The sequence below is a fragment of the Hydra viridissima genome, unplaced genomic scaffold (genome assembly GCF_058129835.1).
Source record: "Hydra viridissima isolate aposymbiotic clone 2 unplaced genomic scaffold, HvirCarnegie_v1 scaffold_6, whole genome shotgun sequence".
In the NCBI taxonomy this organism is placed as follows: domain Eukaryota; kingdom Metazoa; phylum Cnidaria; class Hydrozoa; order Anthoathecata; family Hydridae; genus Hydra; species Hydra viridissima.
In genome coordinates, this window is record NW_028324305.1 from 9,402,908 (window position 1) to 9,426,291 (window position 23,384).

At 29.9% G+C, this 23,384-nt stretch overlaps 1 protein-coding gene across 1 annotated transcript; it reads left to right on the forward strand.

The window, feature by feature from the left end:
• Positions 1 to 463: 463 nt before the first annotated feature.
• Positions 464 to 19,442, forward strand: LOC145190454 (enkurin-like). The gene is made up of 5 exons (XM_090090592.1): positions 464 to 655; positions 1,334 to 1,403; positions 4,574 to 4,649; positions 16,790 to 17,150; positions 17,278 to 19,442. Exons 1-5 carry the CDS (start codon positions 555 to 557, stop codon positions 17,471 to 17,473), a joined length of 804 nt encoding a protein of 267 aa, XP_089946718.1. The 5' UTR covers positions 464 to 554; the 3' UTR covers positions 17,474 to 19,442.
• The last annotated feature ends 3,942 nt before the right edge of the window (positions 19,443 to 23,384 follow it).

Sequence of the window (23,384 nt, forward strand, 5' to 3'; positions counted from 1 at the left end):
ACGTTTTAAATTTTGTTAAGAACATAATAAACTATTTAAAAATTAATGTGTTCAATTGTTTTACTAGTTCTTTTTAGTTTTTGATCAACTTTTGTTCTAAATTTGAGTTTGTCCACCATGTTTTGTCCGATACTGTATATCCTGGAATATCGGGAATTTTTAATTTTAATTTTTCCGTGAATGCGAGAACTTCTTTTAACGTAATTCCCGTGGGGAAATGAATCTAGAGATGAGTTTCCACTTAAGGTGAGTTTCCACTTATCCGTTTTAGCTACGGGAAAGGAAAAGTGGGAAAATTTATAACGTGAGCTTGCGTAGTTTATAATTTAATTTTGAAAATTAATCACTACGCATGCTTACGTGATTAACTTTCTCATCCTTTTCCCTTTTAACTTGCTAAGAAGATCTAAACTTTCCTTGGTTATAAAATCAAACTAACTTCGTCACCAAGCCCTTTTTTTTATTTTGATACTTATGTTGTCATAGTAACATAACTTGTATTCTGAAGAAATATTTAAACCTCTTACAATTAAGGCTTCATATTTTAAGAAGCAATGTTAACAGTATCCAGCAGGAGAAAAGAACAGGAAGATCATGAAGAATCTATTTACAGTCTTATTCCAAAGACCCCTGAAAACAAAGCAATAGCTCAAAGGCAGGGATAATAATATTAAACGATTTTACTTTATCGAACATTTTAAAAGAACTTTTAAGATGTGATGCACATTATCTGTTTAAATAAATATTGTAAACCCTTATTTTTATGTCAGTAAAATTAATTCTGCGTAAATAATGAAAAAAGAAATGTTATCTTTGAAAAACTGTTCCTAAAGTGATTATTTTACATCTTTTTATACAAAATAAAATGTAGCAGAGATATCTTTGCTACACATCATTTTTAGAATTCTTTTTTATTTGCAATGTTTTCTAAATTTTTTTAAAAGTTGTTTCTTTTAAATGTAAACATTTGTTGTAGCTAGCTTCTTTTAGCTTACAGTTAAAACTTGTATTTATACTTTCTAAACAAGAATATTTAACAGAATAAGGTTTAGCGGAAACTACATAGTATTCTCAATATTTTAGTATATGCCTAATTTTTTATATGTACAATATAACTGTTAAATCTTAAATAAGTATAAATAAGGATAAATAATCTCATGATCTTGAGTGACATGATCAATAAAGTTTAAAATTTTGTGTGAATAATAAAAAATAAAGAAAGCAGTATACCCTCATATATATAAAAAATATATATCAGCAACACAACTATTATCTTTATTTTTTTAGGATTATTTTTTATTAACACATTTTGTTAATAAAACACCATTTCTAGGTATAAATCAATCTTTAATGCCAGTGTAAAGAAGGATCAGAATTTCATCAAAAAAGAATATAAAACCATGGTAATTTTTTTCTTTTAAATTTTGTAGAAGATTTCCTTATAATTTTTTTTATAAGTTATTATAATTAGAAATGAACTTTGTAAATAGTGTTAAAAATATGACCTTTAGATGCTAACATGTTTTATTAGACCTGAATTCATTTCACAACATTAAATGGTAGATTTAGTCAAACAATTGTAGAAAAAAAAAAGGCAAGGAGAATTGTACAGCTTAGAAGATTTCTTTACTTGGAGCCATGTTGGAGCATAAAATTGAACAATAAGTTAATTAGTTTCTTAAAAGACTGGTTAATTATCTCTTATATACAAACAGAGAGTACAAAAAGCAAAAGTTAGCCACCTTCCATGGTTGAGTAGACCAATTTTATTAGCAGTTAATTTATCTGCAACTTTACTGGACTCTATTCTTTTGCAATATTAAAAAAAGCCTTTAATTGTTCAAGTCTTTCAGCTCTTCTTGTGAAACATATCTATCAACTATTAGATTTATGACAGGTTCAAACGAAATTTGATTTGTATCCTAAATATTTACAGTATATCTTTTACTAAGAAGTCTATTGAAACTTCCTAATGCAGTTGTCATGCAGTGTAGTTTTTCTAAAAGAGCTCTTGAAGTTATTTTGTTGTACTGCACATCCAATAAAGTTAAGGTTACATTTTAATAACTCATCAATTTTTTTTGAGCCAGTACTGTTAGCAATATTACAAAAATGAACTGCCTGAAATCTTGGAATACTTAAATTCTTGTAAAACACTGAATTTTTGTTTTGCAATTAGTAAACCATTTATACCAAAAATAGGAATTGTTTTGTAAGTCAAATAGGTTCCAGTAGATTTACCATCTTGATAAGTAAGTAAATTAGGTGAGATTCAGTAGATTTTTTGAGCCTTTCTTTAGGTGAGTTTATTGTTCTAGAAGTTTGATCTGATCATGTTTGCCATCCAAGCCAAATGTGATCAAATCACTCAAACTTTTCTTTCTAAATCTAAACTTTCACTATCTTTACTTATGCTTTGGCTCTATCTAATTTGCACTTATCAATCAAGATGTGAATGATATCAACATCATTTTTCAATTCTATTGTCAGGTAGTAAAGTATTTGCAAGATCTGTACAAAAACCTAATAAATATTCACTTCTGACTATTTACCAAGATTGTAGTCTCCAGGAAGATTCCTTATTGGTTGCCATTCAACTTCTTGTAATAATATTCGTCATTCAACTTTTTATAAAAATATAGCACATAAAATGGGTTTTCAATATATGTGTACTTAAAATGTTTTAATTGTTACAATAAATTTGCCTTTGTTAAATTAAATCTAAATAACGCAATATAGTGATGGTTGCATTATAAAATTCAAAAAGTTTTGTTTTTGAGTATGGGTTTTTGAATACTAACCTGAATTAGTCCAAATTTTCTGCATTTAAAATGAGTAAAAAAGCACTGGATTTGTTGACCTTTTGTATTCTATGGTGAGTATGATGAATCCTCATTTTGAATTTATCTATGTGGAAAATGATTTCTACAACTGTACTTCTAACCTGGTTTGTTGTGTCACTTGTATTGAACTATCTAGACTGTAAAAGGAACTATCTAGACTTTGTCCCGTAGTTGATCTGTAGAAATGCATAAAAGATGATAAATCTTTTTCCAATTTTTAATGTACCATAGCATTCTAGAAGAATCATAAAATAAACATCTGTTTGAATAAATGTTTTTGTTTTTTAATATAAACCTTTCCCATGACTGATTGAGTGTTAATGTGCCTAAGTGTACCTGGCAAAGTTTACAGAAAGCTTTAATGGATCAGCTGTGAATCATACTGAAATATTATAATTATTATTTTATTGCCAAATTGTAACACATTTTAAAATTTATTTTTAAAAGCTTTTGATTTATCCATTTTTCATCAGCAGTTATTGAAATTAAATTCACATTAAATTGGTGATTAATCTTATAAACTATGGGTTAGCATTGCACAAAAAGAAATTCAGCTTTAAAGTGACTGGCAAGATACGTTTTTATTGGGAAGGTGGGTGTATAATGACCTAGATATATTAAGATTTTCAAATGCTCAAGAATTTATATCGGGAGGGTAAGTAGATTTTCCATTATTTTTTTGACTTTTATGTTACAAATATTTTATTGAAAGATTTATTATTTAAGAGAAGACTTTTATTATCTTAAGTGCCTAGTAATCAAGTAGTGAATGTCCAGGTCCCAATAATAACTGAACCCAAAAAAACAATCTAATCCTTAGAAGTTTTTTTTTTCAATTTCAAAATGATAATAAATCAGATTGATAGAAATATGAATAACTCAAATTTTATGTTGCTTGTTGTTACATTGATTTCTGCAATATTTGTTTACTAAGATGTATTTTTAATACTTTTTTTGAAGATGCATCAACTGGTTTGCAATCTAAAACTGACTGAGGAGTTCGGAGTATCTGTAGAAAACAAAAGGTCTTTTTAAATGTATGCTTACATAGTTGCTATCCTGATTGGTTATGATCTTGGGTGCTCTGTATAATGGTTATTTCCTGATTCTATCACCATTCAGATTTTGCCCTTTAAAAAGAAAGAAATTGCCCATATGGTGGGCTAACAGGATCCAATAAAATTCCCTAATATCAAGTTATTTCACTGAAGATCAATACATACAAAATGATGAGTTTATGAGGAAAATAATATAATTACTTTGATCCTAACAGTTAAATAAACAGATAAAAGTTAGATTCTAATAAATAATAAGCTGGAGAAGTCTTAAGATAAAGTTGTTAGATGTTACATTAACAGCATTATTATCATCTGTGTTGATCTTTAAGATCAGTATTTTGAAATATTTTACCCTTGATGTCATCAAGTTGAAATAAATCAAGCTTTTTAAAAGATTTGAGTTCATCAGAAAGTACACTTCTTATGCTTGATGAAAATTTTATTAAGAAGTGAATGTAGGAATTTTTGATATATTGGGAAAATTAACAGGCGGTTTAATATAAATGTAGAAGTAAAACAAAGAAGTTACACAATGACCATTCTCAAAAAAATTCAAAAAAAGATTTTTTAGATGTTATAGAAAATAAAATTTGTTTTACAAAACTTTATATTAGACTTGATATTTTATATTTGTTTTCACTTTAAATTTAATGATATGTATATTTATATCAGGGTCCAATGTCTATATGCCTAGATAATCCAAGGAATTTTCTAAAGAAGAGTACAAAGTTGCCTCAATTAACAAAAGGTAATTTTTATATATTTTTATGATCATTTCTATTATTTAAAAAAAATAAGTATATAAGTAGCATCAGGTTTCAGGCATAACTTCATTTTTAAAGACCAGCAATGTAATTAATTTTAAAGACTTTAGGAAACCACAATTATATAATTCATTCAACAAATGATTACTACATATATATCATGGCTTACTATGGTGTCAGGCCGAGTAAACGTAAGACTTTAAAGAAAGCTGTAGGCGAGTTTTTCTCTTAATAATGTGTAATATGGTGCGATCAAGGACGTGGTCTTTCTATTTGATATGCAATTAATTTCAATTATATTGTATGTGTATTAAATTTAATTTCTTTATAGATCAAAATAATTAGGTTCATAAAATATGGTTTTTAAGTGTTGTGTCTCAGGATGCAGAGGTAACTACGATGTTACAAAGTCTGTGAAAGTTTTTCGCCTTCCAAATAAAAAAAATCTGTGTGAATGAAAAAGATGGATAAGTGCTATACCTCAAGATAAAATTCCAGATGATCCAAATGCTTTTATTTGTGAAGATCATTGGCCTAAAAACTATGAAAAAGTTTTAGTTTATGGAAAGTTAAAACCAAAATATCCACCATCTGTATTTTCTTGTGCAAATTCAAGTCAAATTCCAACTCCACAGGCACCACCAAGACCAATAAGTAAATCATTACCATCCTTTAGAAGTATTGTGCCTGATGAAATTGAGGATTTTGTAAAAGCTGACAATATTTCATCCTTTGATGGTTTGTGTGAAAAAATAATATCTAAATCTATTTTTTTTTTCTTTTTCAATAATATCAAATATCTATGAAAACTGTTTACATCTTCAATCTGCTAATACATTAGACAACTTGAGTGTTCCAAAGTTTATTTTAAAGATGAAAAATGATTTATTCTTTGATAGCTACCACTGTGGTATTAAGTATACCATAAAACCTATTTCTTACAATCATATAAATACTATTAACTGTATTAGTTGTCTCCATGCTGCAGTAAACTATCTGAATTCTTTACCAATTGATCACAAAAAAAGTATTATCATTGAACAGATGTTAAGTATAAACTCCTTAGTGTTTATTGGTGAAAAAAATATTCTCCTGATATGGTTGCCAGGGCATTTGAGTATTTTTCATTGTCAAGAACACTTTATTCTTGATTACGTGATGACTATGAACTACCAAGTATATCACTGATGACAAGTTTGACATCAAAAGTTAGAAATGTTGGAGATGATGATTTTTTAAAGTTGTATTTAGACAAATGTTCTATTTCTCAAAGACTGGTCATTCTACTAATTGATGAAATTTATGTTAAACCACAGTTAACATATCAAGGAGGTAACATTTTTGATAAATCTGGTAACTCCCCAAATAAATTGACAAAAGCAGTTTTGGGTTTAATGATTTGTTCTTTGTTTGGTGGAAAACAGTTTTTGTGTAAAGCATTATCAGTAACAGGTTTAGATGCTAAATTTCAGTATGATCAAACAATGCAAACAATTGAAACAATAAAAAATTGTGGTTCTGTTGTTGCTATTCTTTTCAACAATAATAAAGTAAGTAGAAAGTTTTTTGGAATGTTTAATCCCCGTAATCCTTGGTGCACCAATCATAATATTTTAAGTCTTTATGATTTTGTTCATTTAATAAAATCTATTCGTAATAATTGGCTCACAGAAAAAAGCTAAGAACTATGTTTTACTTATAAAGGTGTTTCAAGAACTGCAAAATGGTCAGATCTTAAAAAGCTTTTTCTATTTGAAAAAGATGCTATTGTAAAACTGTCTAAACTAAATGAAATTTTTCCTAAACCAATTTTTCCTAAACCAATCGAATGTCAAAATGTATCAACTTGTTTAAGAGTATTTTATGATGAGACTGTAGCTGATTTAAAAACTCATTCATCCATAAAAAAATGTTGATGACACTACAGTTTTTTTATCTATTTTTATGAAATTTTAAAAAATTGTTAATGTTAAAGAACTTTATGAAAACATTTGTACTAGAGATGAAAATCATGCTGTTTTTTCATCAAACAATTATGAACAATTGAACTTTCTTTTAAATTTCGCTGATATGGTCTAATAAATGGCACCTGAAATACACGGTCAAAGGTACTTCTCATGCTTTTTCCCATATGTGTCATGGAATGGTTGAACTAGTGAAAGATTTACTAATTACAAGTCATATTTATGTTTGTCTGGGACATTTTACTAGTGACCCTATTCAGAAAGCATTTGGAAAACTTCGACAAGGATCAGGTGGTATCTATTTTACTAATGTTCAGCAAATATTGCAAAATGTTGACATAAAAAAAACAAAACTTTGCTTAAATATTGGTATCATAGCTAATGATTTAGAAGTTTCATCAAGTCATATGTGTGACAAATGTAGTCATGTAATGCAAGATGATATTTGGTCTAGAAATTAATTCGTGCGGTTTTTAATTGAAAATTGAAGGTTTATTTCAAAAACTAAATGAATGAATACATTAATGAAAATAGTGTCCATCGCTAGTCACTACTTTTGCCCATCTTTCCGGCAATTTACAAATTCCATGTCGAAAAAATGCTTCATCCTTAGAAGTGATCCAATCAGAGACCCATTTTTCAATATTTTCTGAAGAAGTGAAGCGCTGTCCAATCAAATCGTTATTCCTGCAATAGAACAAGTAGTAGTCAGAAGGAGCAACATCCGGAGAATACGGCGGGTGGGGTAACACTTCCCATCCGACGTTTTCCAAATAGTTTTTGACAGGTTTTGCGACATGTGGTCGAGCGTTATCATGCTGAAAAATGAGTTTATCATGTCTGTTACCCCAATCTGGTCGTTTTATGACCAGAGCTTGCTTCAAATGCATTAATTGTCGTCGATAAAGTTCTCCATTAATAGTTTCACCAGGTGTCAGAAGCTCATGGTACGCCACACCTTTCATATCCCACCATATACACAGCATAACCGTTGCACAGTGAATATTCCGTTTGGATTGTGATGGACCTGGTTCACCTGGCTTTACCCAGGCCTTTTTTTGTTTAGGATTCTTGTAATAAATCCATTTCTCATCACCAGTAACGATTCGATGCAAAAATCCCTTTCTTTTCTGTCTTTCAAGCAGCAAATGGTCTTTCTTCTTTCCACGTCTCTGTCTTTCAATTCATGTGGAACCCAATGAGACATTTTTTGAATCATACCCATGGCTTTGAGGCGTCTGGAAACTGTTGATTGTTCAACTCCTAACAATTTTGCAAGGTCCTCTTGCGTTTGACAAGAATCCTAATCGAGCAATGCTGGCAATTCTGCATCTTCCATTTTTTTCGGCTGTCCTGGTCGCTCTTGGTCTTCCAAACAAAAATCACCACTTTTAAACCGTGCAAACCACTTCTGACACGTTCGCTCAGCTAGAGCATGGTCACCATAAACTTCAACCAAAATACGATGACTTTCGGTAGCACTTTTCTTCATGTTAAAGTAATAAAGAAGAATTCTCCGCAAAAACACTTTATCAGGAACAAAAATCGACATTATCAGTTAAATTAAAAATAGTGTTGTTTACGCTTAAATCAAATGATTTATAATGAAAATGATGCGCATTAACAGTGATCTTCGCACGCATGCGTGGCTAAACGAAACGCTGAGACAATAAGCTAGTTTCGTAATCCCTTGTCAAACCGCACGAATTAATTCCTTGACCAAATACTTTGTTGAATGTTTTTCATAATCTTTCTGTTATTGAAAGCAATTTGTCTAAAGAAATTAAAACATCTTTTGTTTATATTGCTGGCTATGTCAGTAGAGAAGATCCTCCAGTTGAAGATACATCATTTTGTTTTGACCAATTTTGAGAATATATCAGAGAGATTAATCATGGTGGGTTAACTTTGCCTTGTGATAACATCTGCCATTGGATATTTTAATCGTACATTTTATTTCACCGTCTTTACAAATGTCTGTTATGTTAGCTTATCTAACAGCTTTTTGATGGTGTCTAACTTTTATGGATTTACCAATGTTTCAAAAAAACATTGTAGAATCCTTGCCAATATATTTGTTAACAATTATTGCCATCTTTTACTCCCCGCAATCTTCAAAACCCAAAATGAAAATATTGAAACTATCTTAAACGTGATATATATAATATTGTTTTTTTAACTAATTGTAGATTTATTTTGAAAAGGCATGTTTTTTTTTTTTCATAAAGATGTTCAAGCTTTTAGTACTATAAAAAGTGAGTCTTTACTATGTTATAATGAAATGTGGCTGGTTTGCATTTAATAAACGATTTTTTCATTTAGGAGGTTTTATTTGTTACAAAAGCCTTTATTTATGATAATTTAATTACTATCTAATGAACTAATGAATCTTTTTATTAAATAACCCAAAAAAAAGAATGCTTCTGTAAAAAAAAAAACTTGCCTACAGTTTTTTTTAAAGCCGTATGTTTACTCGGCCTGTCACTATAGTAGGCCATGATAAGAATGCTCAATATTTTGTATAAATAGAGCAATATATATATATATAACGAAGAAACAACAACTATGTATGATAACTTTCATGCCTAATGGCAATCATCAGCCATGAAATATTATTATTATTATAATAAACATGAAATAATATAATATGGTATTAATATTATACCATATTATATTATTTCATGGCTGATGATTGCTGTTAGGCATGAAACTTTAAGTACCATACATAGTTGTTGTTTCTTCAATTTATATATATATATATATATACATATATATATATATATATATATACCGTAAAGTTCACTGTAAAGTATAACATAAACTAAACTTTTTACTTATTGATTTTTTGGCAACACCATAATACAAATTCGTAAAAAAGTTTTAAGGATTTGCATTGTTACAACGTTTAAAACATATTTGTTTGTTTTTTATTCAATGTTTTTGCTTTTGCATTTTATTGTGATACTTGATATAAGTTATATTATATAACAAATATATGAATAAAAACAGCAAAATAAACATACTCAAATTGAAACATAAATAAAAAAGTACTAAAGTAAACAGAAACATTTATATTAATCTTTTTACACCACTGTGTTAAAACTGCGTGTGATAATGCTCGCATTTTCTTCAAATTCTTTTCTTGTTTAACACGATTTTGAATCACATGAAATTGTTCAACAAGAGATGTTGTTTGTTTAACAAATGCTGTCAGTTTTTCAGACTTCTCTAAAATATCCACAAATTCAGGAAGAAGGCAAATATCTTTTACTAACAGATTGATTGTATGGGCAGCACAACCATTACAAATATTTTTGGATATCTTCTTTCAATAATATCAGCTCTTATGCTTGATGAATTATCAGTTGCAATTCTTGTAACTTTATCAACACTAACCTCAAGAATTAGATTTTCTATGCGTTTTGCAATATTAATGCCAGTTTGTTGCTCTTGACCAGTGGGCTCAATTTTGTAAGTAATTGGTTTCATAGTCCTATTTTCAACATGAATTAAATAATTAATAAGATGATTTGCATTAATGTTTGAAAATCCATCAGTCACTATATTTACATATTCAGAACTATCAACATATTCTTTTATTGTACGTTTTTCATCATTTGATGCATCTTTATAAAGGTGCCCACTGATACATTTACTAGATGGAAGTTTATATGCAGGTCTAAGATTAGCATGATGTTGCTTCCAAGCAGAAGAGTCAGCTAATGCAAAAGGTATTTTGCATTAGCTGATTCTTCTGCTTGGAAGCAACATCATGCTAGATTCTTTTAAAACATCATGCCAGATTCTTTTAAAACTGAATGTTCAGAGGTTTGTGAGATCATATAATTTCCTTTTGTTTTAACTAAAACATTCTGAACTTCTTTTTTTTTTATTTTTAAAGCAAAGCTTAACTTCTTTAGACACTCTTTCACATCCCCTTAAATGTTGCACCCATCTCAATTATGAGCATACTGCTATTTGTTTATCACAATATCTGCAATAAATTTTTCTTAATGAACCGTTTCCAAAAAAAGAGTCATGCTTGTAAATTTGATCAGACATTAAATATTTTACTTAAATACCATATGTGTTACTATTATTATTATCATTAATTTATTTCAGATCAGAGAAATCTATAGAATAAACAAAAAACAAGTAAAAAAAAGCTATGCTAAAACGGTGAAGAGCAGCACAACAGCATGGTATAAAAATATAACGACTTAAAAAATTAAAGGTTTTACTAAGTAAATCTAAAAACAAAAATTGACACGGTTTGAACGTTTTGAGGTGAGTCATAAATGAAAACACCTGAAAAAAACCTTTTGGATGGATTTAATTATATAGCTAAAACATCTGAATTCTAATAAAATCACGTTTTCCTCTCTTATATGTTTTGATTTTGACTTCTATACATGTTTGTTCTGGGTGAAGTGCATGTCTCTTGAATCATTGCCATTGAGGTTTGCATAAAGAGCTTCAGTGGCTTGTTCACTATATATTCCAAGACTTTGATGACTCAGAGGGATGAACTGGGCCACTTGAAAGAACACAGTGTGGAACTTTGGAGTGATTGAGACTGGAAGAGCAAGGCAGAATGCAGCTTTGAAGTTCTCAATGTATTCTTGAAAATTTTCATCCAGATGGGTTCCAAAACATTCAGTAGCTAACTTATCAAATTGCCTGAATGCTTCAACATAGGGAAATGCTGCACTTACAGCTGCTGCTTCAACTTTTTGCTGAAGAATATCAATATTTTTCAACAGTCTTTGACAATGATTTCCATGAAAATATCCTCCATGAAAGGGCTGGAGGGGAATGTTTAAAACCTCTGGGCATTATTTGACCTCTGGCCAAACTTTGCTCAGACTCTTGAAAAGTTGGTTCACCACACCCATCAGTAGTTGAAGTTCCATTGGTGGTATTGCTTTTAGAATGAGTGTTTCATCTGAAATATTGAGCTAGGGAATGTTGATGACATTTCCAAATTATTTAGCACCCTTTATATTACTTCCTTCAGCAACAAAAGCTTGGTGAGCCTTTCTGATGCTTCCAAAAGTTCTCAGTGCACCACATTTTCAAAGATTTGAAGAGTCTGCATCACACCAACAGCAAGGATGTTTGCTAGCATGAGACTGAAGTCCACAAAGAATGTTAGCAACTTTCATGCCACAAAACAAGACAAAGGAAAAAACACCAATATTGGTGTCTTTCAACAGGTTTTTAATGTTCTTATAGTTTTCTGGCATTCCTTCAGAGATTGCTATAATCAGCTGTTTCTTTACTCCAAAATCTTTGAAGGAAGAACTACAAAGCTTATGAGTCTTCAGGACGGGACTGGTTGGTTCTAAGGCTACCATGATAATGCTCAGACTCATCTTAAGAAAGTCACCTCCACCATCAAGTCCAATTTTAATTAGATGTTCCTTGGAGACAGATCTTGCTGATACCATAAATTGAAGAAGGCTGCCAATATCATTACAATGAACAACATCTCTAAGGTGGTCAATGTCAGAACATTTAATTTTAGTGTCAGAAAAATGATCTTTGAGCAATTTTCCTTGCTCTGCAAATTTCCTAGCAAAGTATGGCTCGATAATTTTTTGTTGGCCTGCAGAGTTAAGAGTTGAAGCAACTTGTCTCATTTAGTTGTTGCACAAACCAATGTTAAGTTGAACTGTCACAAGGCTTTGGAGTTGCTTTGCCTGAAATTTAAAACAGATTAATGGAGTAAAATGTACCTAATGAAAAGCGATATGTTGGGCAAAAAGCAGTGAAAAAACACTTACCAAGTTTCAGTGGTAATTTAAGTCCTCCACTTTATTTGCTCAGTCGTACTGTGTCATTTGGAGATGCATCCTGGGTTCCAAAAAAAGAAGATTTTCTGCACTTTTTGCATTTGTTTTTGCAAGTGCAATAAGGTTTGTACCTCTAGTTCCAGGGGTGCACTTATGGGATAAACCCGGTTCAATCACAGTGAGGTATTTTGTGCGTCTTTTTTCATCTTTAGATGATTTCTCTTGAGTTGTACTGCTGGACAAAGGAGAGGAATTTTTGCCCTTTGACTTAGCAATTTGGCAAATAATACAAACACATGCAGGAGAATTTCTTGTTGATGGCTTCACAGCAATTGAGCTGAAATCATACAATTTGGGAAATGGCTGTGATGTTTTTCCCTCATCAATTTTTTGCAGAATGAAACGACAATTTGTGCACATTACATTTGGAAGATGATCATCATTAAAGTCTAATGGTTTTGGAGAGTGTTTTGCCAATCTGCTTATCAAGAAAGGTGTTATACTTTGATCACATTTTGACATGCAGAGAATCCAAACTGTGTTTTGACACTCAGCATGAGTTTTAGCAGAATTGGACATTTTAAATGTATTTTTTTAGTTCCTCTAACAAAATTTTATTAATCTTAGTTTGATTACTAGACCAAAAATGATGAACTTAAAAAAATGTTGTGGATTAACAAGAAATCAAAACAAAACTGATGTTCAACATTAGAGATGTGGTAGTTTCTAGTTTTGTAAAAGAAAAAGCTTTTTTTTTTTTGTTAGAGTTTGAATTTTTAATAATGTTTGTTGTTATTTATTCTATATTTACAATAAAATATCAATATAAGCTTATAAAAATGTTTTTACTTCATAAAACCCTTGAAAAAAATTCATAATATGAGTATTTTTACTATAAAAATATTAAAATTGAAATTTCTTTCTTGGGCGGTAATGGTTGATTTTAAAACCACTTGCAATAGTATCTCAAGGTTCCATATTATCACCCATCCAAAAGACTTTTATGGGTGTTTTCATTGATGACTCACCTTAAAATTTTCAAACTGTGTTGAATTAAAAAAAAAACAAACACTTTTATCATGATAAGTCAAATAATACCATGATCCAGTAACTTAATTCATTAAGATAACATAACTATTAGATTATCAAATCAGTCCGAGAATATATTTTACATATAAAAGTAAACAGGTATACTAACTAATATACTAATCTGTATACTAACTTTTAGTATACCAAGTATACCATAAAGTTAGTATATTGTATACTGTAACCGGCGATCCCTAATATATATATATATATATATATATATATATATATATATATATATATATATATATATATATATATATATATATATATATATATATATATATATATATACATGAGACCAAATCAAGAAAAAATTTTCTTAAAAAGTTAATTGGCTAGGTGTTTAAATAATGTTATTTGAAGAAAAAAGTAACTCCTGAAAATTTCATGACCTTATTCCAATATTTAGTGACAGCTCAATTAACTTTACTTTTCTGCTTTTGTTAACTGATCTACTAAGTTTGATAAAATAACTAATTAGCATACTGCATAGTGTTCATTTTACTTTTGTTTAGAACTGTGTTGTTTTTAATTGGATCTAGGTACTCATTAGGCAAACAAAGACAATTGATCTAAGTTTGAATGAAAATGCTTAGTAGTGACTGAATATTTATGTTTTTATGTGAATATGTATGTTGTATATAATTTGCATTTTTAGTGAAATAATATTTAGTATTAACTTAGTCAAAGTCAAAATGTCAAAGAAGAAAGTTATTAAAACAAGACGTGACACTAATGTGTGGCTATTTGGTCATCAATTACCAGTTCTAGATAAACTAAGTTGCTCAAGATGTTTGCTCACTGTAGTTCTTGTCGTATGACGCATCTTTTATGACTTAAAGACAAACAAAATGGACCTTTAACAAATCTGTTCCAATACTATTGATGAGGTTTTACCAAATGTGGTTTATTGTCAATGTTCCAACAACACAAAAATAGAATGCTATTGTTAAGCTAAAAGTTTTGCATAACTCTTATGTTAAAATTGGGAAAAACAAGTCTCACAGAACTGAAAGACATGAAATTGGAAACTGATTTTGTGAACAAGTTTTATTAGTGTTTGATGTGACCCATGCATATTGTGACAGACTTATAAAAATTCAACAAGATATAAGTTTTCTACAAGACCAAAAAGAAAAAAGGAAAATGGTGATGGGCTTGAAATATTTAAATTTTAAAGAACATAAACAAAAACAAGTGTATTGACATTTCCAAGAAGAGCATTCCAAAAAAAGACAACTGAAGTGAAAAAATATACTAAGACCAGATTGATTAAAAAAATTTCAGATTCAGAATATGAAGAAACTGGTGATGAGGAGCTGCTAATTAGCAAGTATCACCAGCAAAAGACCAGAAACACCGTTATATTAGAAAACCACTCTATTCAAACTCTAGCTAAACAAGACAAAATGTTAGCACCAAAGCCACATAGTGTTATTGATAATTTATTATTTATTGCTAGTCTTGATCGTACAAAAACTACATCGGTACAGGCTATGCACATTGTTGTACCAGTCCTTAAAGCTGTTGGCATTGACATTAAAAATATGACACTATCTGCAAACTCAATATACAGATTTAATAAAACAATTAGAAAATCAATAACCCATAACATTCAAGAAACTTTTGTGCCAAATACACCCTTAATAGCCCATTTTGACAGTAAAATTTTACCAGACGTATATGGAAACCTGGCTGACAGGATGCCAATTATTATATCAGGTTTAAATGATGAAAAACTATTAGTGATTAAACTTTCCTTGAGTACTGGTGAGCTTATGGGAAACTTGGTTGTTGAAGTGTTGAAAAAAATGGAAAGATGTTCCAAATTGGCTGGCAGGTCTTTGTTTTGATGCAACAAGTTCCAACACTCGTACTCACGCCGGTGCAATTACTATCGTTCAGAAGGCATAGACGCACTTTACTGTTTTTAGCCTGCAGGTATCATATCCTTGAAATTGTTCTGGCTGCAGTATTTGACCAGTTTTTCCAGTTTTCAGGTCCACAGATCGGAATATTTAGTCAGTTCAAAGAACATTGGGAACTTATTGACACTACCCAATACAATACAATTGAGGCTCCTGACAATGAAGTCAAATCTGAACTTACAGTTGCTGAATGTATATGGCTAAACCAGATAAAGAAAATTATGTTAGAATTCCTTAGGAATCAACTCTCCAAAAACATTCAACCATGAAAGGATTACCTGGAGATCATCCGACTGACACTAATCATACTGGGTGAAAATGATGATGTAATTCAATCCATCTTGCCAGGTGGTTAGCAAAAGGAAAATACTATCTGAAAATCTATTTGTTCTGTAGACAATTCAAACTTACAGCATATGAACTACAGGGTCTTCGTCATATCTGTCTTTTCATTATTACCATTTATGTGAAAATCTGATTTAAAGCTTCAAACAGTTCTGATGCTCCATACATTTTGATAACATTTGATGACCTTTGTCTACTCCAGACTTTTGAGTCTTATGGTAATATTGACAAACAGATAGCAGACATTGCAATTTAGAAAACGAGAGGACATTTACGGTATTTAAGCGAAGATTTAATTGGACTTGCATTATTTTCTGAATTTGTCCCAAGTAGTGAGAAAGACGCTAAGGTTGCTGCTCTAAAGATACCACCAATGAAAACTGATCTCAGAAGAGTTGATTCAAAATTAGTTGCACACTTTCAGGAAAAGACTCTGTCGGATTTTATCATTCAAAGATCAATGAATCTGTTCGCTGTGCTTAAAGTTAATCCAATTTTTCTTACTTTTAATCCAGCTGCATGGGTTTCTCTCCTGCCTATCTCACTGCCAAGCAAAAAATACCAAGCATGAGAGTCACCAATGACTGTGCTGATATTGAATTGCTTGAAAATCACAGTAAAATTTATGTATCAAATTCGGCATTTTGACTTCGACTTGCTTAGAGTATCAATCCATGACCAAATATTTTTTTTGGGTTGAGATCTGGTGATCTAGGGCACCAAAGCAACAAACTGAATTTGTTTGTGCTAAACCATTTACTATATGCTGCATAAGTTGAAGCCCCATCTTGCTGGAAGAGCGGTTTTTCAAAAACTATTTTCTAAATATTTGGCTATCCACCTTTTCTTTTCATCTCTAGCTGCCTCTAAAATTTCAAATTCAAATTACCATTGAAATTTTAGTTAAAGAATTATATAATTGTGTTATGATTGTTGTTGTAATTGATTACATAGTTTATTTTTTATCAAATCACTAATTATCTAATTGCTGCGTTTTTCTTAGATTCTCTTTTCAAAAATGAAGATGAGGAACAGAAAAAGCCTCCTGTTCCTAAACACGATGAAAATAATATTTTAGTCTCTAAACCGAATAAAGATTTCGTCAATAGAAATGCAGTAGGAAACATTTTATCTATTCCGAAAAAACCGGCATCTAAATTTGTGGATACAAAAGGAGGCGCAACACATACGTTAGAACTATCTGGATTGATCCCTGTATATTTGAAAAAAAAAGATTATGGAAAATTGCCAAATTACTTAACACAAAGAAAAGAAGAATTATCGGACTTGCAAAGTGAATATGACTATTTTCTTCAAGAATCTATTAATCATGGTACAATAAAATGTGTTTCCGCAACTGAAAGGTCTGTTGGTTAACACAGGTTACATTCATTAAGAGATGTTAAACAATTCAAAGTCAATTGAAGTTGTTAATATTGCTTTACAACTCTACCAAATGTAAATCTATTATTTTGTTCTAATTTTTTTTAGGAAGAATATAATTGCTGGTTTAAAATTAAACTGGGAGGAGATTCATCATCAATACCAAGGGCTCTCAGTCGTTACGGATACTGCTCCAAAAAAGAATCGTAAAGAACGCATGGAAGCCGAAATGAATCAACTGGAAAAAGATATTGAATTGCTTGAAAATCACAGTAAAATTTATGTATCAAATTCGGCATTTTGACTTCGACTTGCTTAGAATTGCTTTAAATTGTGTAGCATATACTTATATTTTTATTGTAGAAAAGTATTTTTGAAATTGCAATATATATTTTTTTTTACAGGGTCCAATACCTATGCGCCTAGACAAATCCTTATTTGTAATTTCTTAACAAACCACTTTTTCTTACTCTAGCGACTACATTTTTATTTTAATATTACTTTCTTTAGCGGCAAACTAATTTATCCAATCAAATTTAACTATGAAAAAATTAATTAACACAAGATCAGCTTGAAATAAACAATAATTTATTGATTAAATGAATATTAACAAACGTAAAATCTTTCAGCATGAGATTTTGAATTTTGTCCTGCTTCAGTTTTAATTATCCAGACGAGGCCTAAACCTCATGCAGATGTTCTTGATATACTCGATGGAGAGGTCATCCAATGATTTCCTTACGGATTGACAAAGATCATTCAGGTTAGGATGTTGCATGTAGCAACCCCCAACTAGAACTTGAGCCCATATGCTAAAGTCCAAAGGATTCAAATCTGGTGAGCTAGGGGACCACAAGTCTTTATCCCAGAATCCTTGTCTCTCGTAGCTAGTTTTGGACTGAGTTTGCTTTATGGCAAGGGATCCATCTTGCATCAGAACATAATTTTGGTCGTCCCCAAAGTTGGTTTGAATACAAGGAATTAGAGTCATTATAGCAGAAAGAAATCTATAAAACTTTATCTACCATCAGAGTTTAAAAGTATTAAAACAGTATAGAAATTGTATGCAAAAAAGGAACCCAATTTTTATAATCAACTTTAATTTAGGTTTTGGTTCTCCTAAATCAGATGCATGTTCATTTTGTGAAAGAATTCAAAACCAAATAAAGATTGAAAATAATTTAGAAAGGAAGAACAGCTTTTTTACTTTTTTAGTTGTTCGTAGAGCAAATGCATTCTATGATATTTTAAAGGAGCAGTTAGATGATTTAAAAACTATTTGCTTTGACCATCAACAAAATCAAGTCATTCCTAAAGTTCCAGATCAGCAAGCTTATTACAGTAGACAACTATACATATACAACTTTTGTGTTGTAGAAAAAAAACAAAAAAAACGGATCATTAAATCAAGATAATCTCACTATCTATACTTGGAATGAGAATAATTTCAAAAAGAATAGTTCTTCCTGTTCCAGTGCAGTATTTGACAAGCTCTGCAATACAAATATGGATAGCATAGATACTGTTCGTTTAGTTTCTGATGCATCTGGTAGTCAAAATAAAAGTATTGCTTTAATTTTTATGGCAGGCTTCTGGCTGTTAAGACATGCACCGATATTAGTAAAAACAATTGAACTTTTGTTTCCTGTTCAAGGACATACATTTTTGCCTTGTGACCGTGCATTTGGAACTTTAGTAAAAAAGCTTAAAAAGATTGAACTAATATATTCCTCAGAAGAGTACTATAATGTTTACAGTACACAGGGAGAAGTGAAAATTGCAGAAAGAGACTGGAGTGTGTTAGATTTTAAATCAGTATCTCTAAGAGTTTTTAAAAACCATTGCCAATGAAAGTTCAGGAAAATAAACGCTTTTTTATCACAAGAGGATCACTTAAAAATATTAACGTTCAAGGAGAACCAAATTTCAAATTTTTTCTAAACAGTCCTCAGATTATATCAAAGAGAGGGCGTGGCTGTTTTTCTTACCCATCTTAGATTCAGAGAGGAGTCCCAGTTTCAGATGCTAAAAATAAAGATATCAAAAGTGTAATTCTTGTGCATGCAGGAGTGAACTGGGAGCAGGATAATCGTTTTAATTTTTTAAAAAGTATTGTTATTGATTCTTTAATAGAAGAACGCCTAGAAGATGAGGAAGATACTATATGCAGTTGTCTTGATGAAGATGCTGTAAGCAGACATGCTTAACTTTTTGTTGTATTTCAAATTTTGTTTTTTTGTTGGTCAGTTTCTTAAAAAACTTACAATATTTTATTTTTCCCTTTGTCTTATACTTCCTTTTCCGTTACCTTATATATAGTATAATAATAAAAAACCTATAATTCGCGCAATTTAAATAAATCAAAATATTTCAATACTTTCTAATAAACTAACAAGCCATGTGAACTTAACCAAACATTTTCAAAATTATCTAAGTCCAACTGACATTATCAAAATAAGCTAAGCCCATATTTCAAAAAGGTTTATTTCGAGATCCTGTAGAGTTGCATTTTTTTTAGTGTCTATTTAATGATAAAAAATTAACGAACACAATTTTTTTTGGAGCGCTAATTAGGCGTGGGCCTGTTTTCCTTCGATTTCTCAAAATCAATTTACTAGGACTTAGAGCGTTTAGCAGATGGGCTCCTCAAATGATAGAATCAGAAAATAACTTTACACAAGAAATATTTAAGGCACATGATAATTCTTTATGAACAACTGAAAAAAGATTCTCTAATAATAACATTGCTCTTAATTAGGAACAGTATTCTTAACTGCTTTCTGATATGAACAAAGAACTTAAATGCGTATCTGAGTGGTTTAAATGTAACAAATTGACCTTAAACCTTGATAAAACAAAATACATTCTATTTCATCCTATATCTAAAAAACGTTTTTTACCAACAACGATGCCAAAAATTCTTATTGATGAACTAGAAATAAAAAAGGAAACTTTTACTAGTTTTCTTGGGATTTATCTTGATGAGAATGTTACGTGGAAACCACATATTGACTACATTTGTTCAAAGGTTTCTAAAAATATAGGAGTCCTCTATAAGTCAAGAAATTATTTAAACAAAACCATTTTAACCCAACTCTATTACTCATTTATACATAGTTATATTAACTATGCAAATATTGCTTGGGGAAGTACAAGCAAAAGTAAGTTGCGTACTCTTTACCGTCGTCAGAAACACGCAATACGCTTAGTTTGTTTTGAAAATCGACTTACGCATTCAAAGTTTTTATTCAAAAATATAAAAGTACTTAACATTTATGAAGTGAATGTATATAAAATATTATGCTTTATGTTTCAATGTAAAATCAATCCGTCCTTACACGTTTTTAAAGATTTTATTACCTTAAAAACAAAAAATAAGTATACACTACGAAATGATAACTCACTCTTTGAACCCTTTTGTCGAACAAAATTCAATCAGTTCTGTATAGCTTATCGTGCACCCAATCTCTGGAACAAAATTGTTTTACCTAATTTTGATTTATCAACTACCTTCCCAGTCTTTAAAAAGAAATTAAAAAAATTCATTCTCTTTAATGACAATATGTTGAAATACTTTTAAAATTAAGAAATTTGTATAAACACGCTCTTTTGTTTTTTGTATTTTGTCATTTTTATTTGTCTATTAATAGCTTAAGTTATATTCTATTATAACTTTTTATGGTTCTGGCGACAAGATCATTAGATCTTCTATCAGATACCAAGTTTTTATTTAAATTAGTCTATATATCACGGATTTAATTGCATCACGAAATAATATATCTCGGATTTTAATGTATTACGAGAACATATGTCATGAATTTTGTTGTATTACGAGAGCATATATCACAGACTTTATTATATTACGACTAATTAAATGTAAAACTGAAAAAAAAAAAAAAAAAAAAAAAAAAAAAAAAAAAAAAACTGAAGGAGAATCTCTAGATTTGGAAGTAACTAGACAAGAATTCGCAGCTCTACATCTTAAATAAATACAACATCCGTACGCTTTTTAGCTAGCATTGCAAAAGCCGTATAACTCAAATTTATTATGTTAAATGTTGTCTAGAGACCAACTATGCCATCTCGGAGCACTTAGAAAGGGTACTGAGCGTAAATCATCGAAAATCTGGTTCCATTTAATCAAGATATTATTTCCTATTGGTGAATTCCACCCTATTTTTAACTTACAAATCGGGATGAACTCGTTCACCAAATGAAATGGAATAAAATTAAATCAAAATTAACATTAATTCAAGATCTTAAACGAGCTTTAAAAGACATTAGAGTAAGTGTAGCTTTAGAAAGTTTTACTAGTTGTACCAATCGCTTATATCGTATGTCAAAAAGTAATGGAGACTATTTACATTAAATAAATCATGTCGTTTTGTAGAGAATTTAATAGTAAATCTTTTAAAAAAAAATCACTTTTCTAGCTAAAAAAATAACAAAGTTATAATAAAAATACTACCTATGCCATTTATCTTGGGCCACCCGTTAGTTTACTTTTTCATTCTTTCTTTTTTTTTTGCGAAATTCGAACTTTGAGCGGTTGAAATAGGAAAAGCGAAGTAGATTTTGCTAATTTGAGCCTAAATAAGTCTTCTGATATCTAGGGGGCATTAGTCACTCGCCTATAATCCAAAAAAGACTGAAGATCGACCCTGGTGTATATTTATCCTGATATTCTTATTTTTTCACTTTTCATTACCCCAAGCATAGGTTACATCCTGAACTTTGACTCTAACAAATCAGGTAATAACTTACTTGAGCTTAGAAAATAAAAATTTACAGATTAACATAAGATAGTAAAATATTTTCTTTCTAAAACAAAATAAAGTTAAAGATTGTCTTTTAAACTGCATAAAAATTAGATTTACTGGCCCTGCTATTAGTCTGATCCACCACGTGCTTTGCGTAACCTTGTATATTGGCTTTGTCAACTTCTAAAAGTTTTGCAAGGTATTTTCTAAAAATTAACAATGGAGAAGCTGAACAGAAGAATGAAATTTAGCAAAACCTTATTGTGAGATTTAACACAAGTATTTAAAGTGATCAATTATTGGAAAAAAAAGATTAATTAGTATTTAACATTGTCATTTCTTACTTTGGCTATGAAACTATCTGCTTAATAATCTCATTCACATATATCACGTTTTGAAGAGTGCTCGATATTTATATTTCATTGTCCTATGAGAAACAAGGATTAAAAAATTGTCAGTATTAATCCAGCACCTTGAATTATACACAATTTAATATAGTTATCATACAATGAAAAAAAAAAAAAATTAAATGGAATTCAAGGAAGCAATTTTAAAAATTTCCCTCTTATATTTGTATAGGTTTTATTTAGACCAATTAAAACTTCAAGTTGATTAAAGGCAAATAATTGATGAAAAACATATGTATGTATGTATGTATGTATGTATGTATGTATGTATGTATGTATGTATGTATGTATGTATGTATGTATGTATGTATGTATGTATGTATGTATGTATGTATGTATGTATGTATGTATGTATGTATGTATGTATGTATGTATGTATGTATGTATGTATGTATGTATGTATGTATGTATGTATGTATGTATGTATGTATGTATGTATGTATGTATGTATGTATGTATGTATGTATGTATGTATGTATGTATGTATGTATGTATGTATGTATGTATGTATGTATGTATGTATGTATGTATGTATGTATGTATGTATGTATGTATGTATGTATGTATGTATGTATGTATGTATGTATGTATGTATGTATGTATGTATGTATGTATGTATGTATGTGTGTGTGTGTATGTATGTATGTAGGTATGTATGTATGTATGTACTTGCAAGTATTTATATTTTTAACGTCTTAAGCTAAACTGGGTTAACATATACCAAGTATATTACACAGAAAACGAATCATAAAAATTAGAAAAGATTAAGTGAAACATTTAATTCAGTTTCAAGTATAAGCCAAAAACAAAAAGATAAACATAGCAACAAGACAAATGGTTTGATATATTTTCATGTAAAACTTTCAAAGTAGAAAACGATTATTGTATTGCTTGAAACAGCTAGTAAATATTTAAAAATCTAAAGTTTCATAGGCCAGTTTAAATCTCTTAAACACAGGTCAACAAATAATCAAACAAGCAAAAAAGATTGGCTTTATAAGATTTTTTTTCTCATTACTGATATTTTTATTTACTGATCTTTTTATAG

What these genes read in the sequence shown, in the direction of transcription:
- LOC145190454 (XM_090090592.1), top strand. Translation starts at nt 555, where the DNA reads ATGTTAACAGTATCCAGCAGGAGAAAAGAACAGGAAGATCATGAAGAA. An exon ending in AACAAAGCAATAGCTCAAAG is followed by an intron (nt 656 to 1,333) that starts GCAGGGATAATA and finishes CACCATTTCTAG; the next exon opens with GTATAAATCAATCTTTAATG. An exon ending in GTTGCCTCAATTAACAAAAG is followed by an intron (nt 4,650 to 16,789) that starts GTAATTTTTATA and finishes CGTTTTTCTTAG; the next exon opens with ATTCTCTTTTCAAAAATGAA.